General features: G+C 50.5%; 1 protein-coding gene across 1 annotated transcript in view; it reads right to left on the reverse strand.

The window, feature by feature from the left end:
- The window catches only part of PDIA5 (protein disulfide isomerase family A member 5), a 67,267-nt gene that overhangs the window by 31,729 nt on the left and 30,244 nt on the right, over window positions 1-5,294 (reverse strand). Inside the window, exons 5-6 of the mRNA XM_034651376.1 lie at window positions 5,167-5,286; window positions 1,101-1,193 (exon numbers count right to left, since the gene is read on the reverse strand). Of these exons, the coding sequence (XP_034507267.1) occupies window positions 1,101-1,193; window positions 5,167-5,286 (213 nt within the window). The remainder of the gene's footprint in view (window positions 1-1,100; window positions 1,194-5,166; window positions 5,287-5,294) is intronic.

The following is a 5,294-nucleotide window of genomic DNA, read 5'->3' on the forward strand; positions in this document are numbered from 1 at the left end:
AAATAAATAAATAAATAAATAAATAAAAACCAAACAAGCAAAACCAACCAAACAAACAGAAACAGACTGATAAATTCAGAGAACAAACTGGTGGTTGCCAGAGGGAAAGAGGTTGGGTGATAGGTGAACTAGGTGAAGGGGATTAAGAGGTATAAACTTCCAGTTATAAAATAAATAAGTCACAGGAATGAAAAGTATAACATAGGGAATATAGTCAATAACACTGTAATAACTGTGTATCGTGACAGATGGCAACCACACTTACGGAGGTGAGCACTGTGTAATATACAGAACTGTCAAATCACTGCTCTAGATCTGAAACTAATACACCACTGTACGTCAACAGTATTTCATATATATAAAAAGGACATTCTCCTTCCATCTACAATACAGCACTGCTTGCCTCACAGACCACTGGGAATATAACAAAGATGTTCTCGCCATCCCATGTGAAGGCACAGCCAAGCAAGTAAGGTACCCAAGGATAAAGATGCACGTTCAGGTCAGGTGGGGCAGGCTTAGAAAGAAGGAGGCTCAGGCTTGTATGGAGACTATAAATCAACCTTGCTCTACCCCGACCCCCCGTCCTAGCCGAATCCAGAAATGAAAGCTTAAGAGGATAAATAATTCATTCCAATTTACATGACTTAGAATGTAGAGATCTGACCCAAGTCTCCAGAAATCCAACCAAAACCTCTGAGATTATTCTTAAAGAAAACAAAAACAAAAACAAAAAAACCCTGCTTTTAAACACCCACATACACAAAGCCAATCCCAGAGACGACTGAGTTACATAATAAGGAAAGGACATTTAAATGGATATTCCTATGAGGAAAATCTAAACCCATTAAAATACATTAAATAAGGCGGTGAAGAAGGGAAGAAGCTCTCAAGCAGCCAGCCTGTGATCTCCTGTGGGTTCCATCGCGGAGCTGGGAAGGAGAACAAATATTAGGGGCCTGGAAGGCCAGCTCCCTTGGAGGAAAGCACAACTCATCCCTGAAAACTTCCCTTTCTCATTTCCTTGGGCATCTCTCCTAGGGAGCGCCTGGTTGGGGGAGGCTTCCGGTGTCTACCAGAATTGATGGGGAATAAATTACCTTTTCACTGTCAATGTGGACAACATCTTTGGCTCCAGGATCTTCTTCCCACAATGGGGGGCCTTTTGGATCCTTCAGAAAGGCCACTATGGACTGAGGAAAGGAAGAGAGGAGGGAAAACTCATTTTAGCCAGGCGAAGAGGGAGGTGGGGAAATCAGGAACCTGCCCCATCTCCCTGCCCAGAGACCCACATGCCTGTGGAAAGAGTCTGCACGTGACATGTGGCCAACCGCATGGGGGGGTACAATTCCATTGCCCGCTGACATCACTGCTGAGGGGCCTAAAAATGCACCCTCAGCACCTCCACCAAAACTCTTCAGCCACGTGACACTGGACTCTCGTCGGCTGATCCATACCTCTGTGCTTCTTCATGGACAGAAACGAGATCTGAGACAATTCATTGGCTTATTCAAACCAGAGACACACTCCTGCTTCGGCTAGGTCTCATCTCCTCCAGGAAGCTCTCTGATCAATTTGAATCAAGGTCTCCAGTCCTGTCCGAGGTCTCTACATTCATGCACCGAAACTGTCAATCCCACAAGCAGGTAAGCACACCTACTTGTCACCTGCTCAGTTCTGTGTGATCCAAACCGGGTTGGGAGTACGTTAAATCCTGCATCCTGTGTGTGGGGCTCCAGCAGGGTGCTCGTCTCTGTGGCTGCCTGGTTGCTGTGCTTCTCTCCCAAGACCCCTTTCTAGATGCTTGGGATGAAGATCTGACAAAGACCTTCAGGTTAAAGGGCTTGAATGGTCTTTGTCACGTGGACAACTACCTCAAACCTCACCCCCTCTGGGGAAGACACATGTGGGCTGGGAAACGGGCCACGTCCCTCCACTGCCCTCCACCCCTGTCACACTTCACCGGTCCGGGACAGGAGTGGCATTCCCTCCCCTCAGGCAGTCACTCTGGGAAATGGGCTCGAAATCTGTGAGAGCCAGGAATTAGTACCAGAAACCAGCCAACCTCCATGTCCACACAGAACCCTCAGTGTCCCCCAACTGATGCAAGATTTGGTGACTTCTGTTCACTTCAATCAAGTTCCAACCAGCAGAGGACAAGCTGGGTGTATCCACAAGTGTGGTGGGAGGGAGGTGGGCTGAGGTGAGAAAGGGAAACACCCTCTTAACAAGGCTGTGTGTTCAGCCCATCCACTGGTCACACACACAGGACCTCAGTGAGCCTACTCGTTCTGGACACCCCTATTTGGAAAGAGCTACCATATATGGGAGACAGCTAACATTTCGTAGAATTTCATTCAGGTAATGCTCCCTGGTCATCCAACTGGAGCTGTGAAACACCTCCTGGCAAAAGAAGAGGGGCCATTTCTACCACAGCAAAGGCAGATCTGCCTCTCTGTCCTTGTCAAAGCTTTGCTGTGACAATACAAGCGGAAATGGAAGTGACAGGGCCTCCTGAAACCCGTGCTCACCCACAGCTGCAGAGGCACCTGTCCGCCTGGGCCATGTGAGAAAGATGCTTCTAGGTGCTCACCTGTTTCAGAAATACCTGGGGCAGCGGTTCTCAATGCAGGGTGCGCGGCAGCCTTCAGGAGTCTGCCAGACCTCAGACTCCCATGAAAGCACTATTTTATACGTTACTTTACTTGCATTTACATTTAGTCACATGACCACATTTTACATTTACTTTATGCAAACATACTGTTTCTAGGGAGAAGATCAATGCCTTTCAGTGGATTCTCAGTGGGATTAGGAACCCAAAATAGGTTAGGAACTACTGCTCTCAGGGGGCTCCTGTCCGCACATCAGCATGAGCTGAGTTAAAGGGTGAGTGCCGTTTCCCATTCCCCCACTGCCAGCCCCACCTCAGCATCAGGGAGAAAAGACATATGGATGCAAAAGGGAAAGGAGTCCCCTCTGCTAATGTAATAATGGAAATCATCATACTTGTTTTTCAGGGGGAGGTTATTCCTGTTTAACTGAAGGTGAATAATCCCATCCATAGGTTCTCTCCAAATCAGTCTGCCCGACAAGATCTTGGGTGCAAAGAGTCTGCAAGGAGCGGTACCTGGAATGCCTCACGCCCTCAGCCCTCCTGTTCTGGGTGCTCTGAATCTGGGGAAATGGCCCCACACTCACACCTTGGTTCTCAGGACATCTTGGTGGCTGGGAAACCACACTCACAGCTACACGGCCTTGGGAGAAGGTCATCAGAGGCTCACCTGAGTTTCGGCTTCCAGGTACCTCTGGTCCTCACCACTTACACAGAGTAAGGATTTTCCCAGACAGACTGCTGACCAGCAAAAGGCCACTTATACGGGAGGTTCCTCTCTTTACTCTCACTCTGGTCTCTGGCTTCTTTTGGGGCCACAGCACAGTGCCTGTGACCGGGTCCCTGCCGAACCAGCAAGCAGGACAGCAACAACAGCAGAGCGCGAGCCTGCAACCAAGCACCCAACCCTGCCAGCGACCCTCTGTCTCTCCAGAGATCAAGGCCCGGGAGGATCCCTGACAGGAAAGCAACCTGTGGCCAAGGAGGGCTGGGGTCTTGGCCACTCCTGCTGAATGAAGAGCAGAAGCTATCAGGCAGTCATGGGAGACACTCTACCACTCCCTCTTGCTCTGGAGAATTCCAGGGACTCTACCCCAGTCCCTGTTGGCCCTGTGGCTTTGGGGACCCTGGCACTAAGGATGCTCTCTCTCCACTAAAGACTCTGACCCTGTCCAACGCTTAGCCCTCGTCTCCAGCTGGAAATCACAGGAAGGACAAACAGTGAGCAGATGCCACACATCTGGTCTTGGTAAGGAGTAGACAAAGGCCAGGACTCAGCCTCCGCTAGCTAGGCCAGCTCGGACTACTCGGGCTCCTTCCCAGCTACTGCAGTTCTGAGCAGCTGCTCTTTCTGGCTCCGTGATCCCAGGACAGCCAGCTCAGAGGGAGCCACTAAATGTACACTGGACACAGCCTCCAAAACTAAAACAAAAAGCCCCCAGCCCCCCCTTTCCATCACTGCACAGCACTCTCCCCCTCCCCCACCCAGCTACACCTCGTTCCTGGGGAGCACATGTTCTCTCCCAGGGCTTCAGCTGACGTCTTAACACAGAATAAGAGGCTTAAGCAACCCTAGTTGGTAGAACCTTCTCTAAGTGTCTAAGTGGGTGTTAAGATGAGTAATCAGGCCGAGTCTGTGTAAGGTAAAAGCTGTAGCGACTTAAAGAAGAACGAGTGCTGATAAACAGGAAATGACCGAGGAGCTAAGGAAGAACGGCAGAGGAGGGAGGTCCTACGGCCACACAGACAGATGGACAGATAGGAAAGAATGGAAGGAGACGGAGGGAGATAGAGAGAGAAGCGCGGGGTCCAAGCCCGTCACCGAAGCAGGGGACTCGGAAAAACTAAGTTTCGCCTACGCTGGGAAGAGGAGGAATACATGGCCCTGGCTGGGGCAGGGGATGCTGCCTGGACAGCCACAGGAGGAGACTGGTTTGACGAGAGAATGGGTACGCTGGAGGAGGAGAATCCAGGGCAAGGGCAGGACTCGGGGCGGGGGCAGCTGCTGTGTGAGAACAGCACCTGCGGGCCCCAGGCCCAGCACACCTATTTTCATTGATGCTTCTCTCCCTGTACTTCTAAACTGGATCTGTAGCAGGGAGAACTCATGACACCAGCACGTCACCTGAAAGAAGCTGCATCTGCCGACAGGTGCCTACCTGCCCATGTTCCGCTCCCGTGCCAGCCTGGGCACAGCAAGCCCCCCAGGCTTTGGAGAGCCGGCATGGACACTACCGCAGACATGAGGGAGGGCTTCAGCCACAGCAAAGGGACACCCAGGCCTCTGGAGGGGAGACACATGCAGTCACGTGCCTCCCCAAATGACTGCTGACAGATTCACACACTTATCTACGAGGCCGGTCATCCCCACTGTGTTAACAGTTAGAAACTTCTCCAGATATTCTGCTGACACATGCTCTACAGATAAGAATCCCTCAGGTCATTTGGAAGAGCTATCTGTGCAATCTGCCCTTCCTTCTCTCAGAGAGAACCTGCCAGGCTCTTGGCATCCGTTCAGACTCTACCTCTGCTGAGAATGAGGGAGGTAAATTTACCTTAAATGTCACAGCTCGGTTATATTCAGTATGAAATGCACCATCCCTGTCAAATGAGGAGAAAAAGGCGTTAACTTTAAGAATGGTTGTGAAAATACATACCTTGGTTTCCTGCAGCGTCTTAATAA

Source organism: Ailuropoda melanoleuca, unplaced genomic scaffold (assembly GCF_002007445.2).
Source record: "Ailuropoda melanoleuca isolate Jingjing unplaced genomic scaffold, ASM200744v2 unplaced-scaffold3780, whole genome shotgun sequence".
NCBI classification, from domain to species: Eukaryota; Metazoa; Chordata; class Mammalia; order Carnivora; family Ursidae; genus Ailuropoda; species Ailuropoda melanoleuca.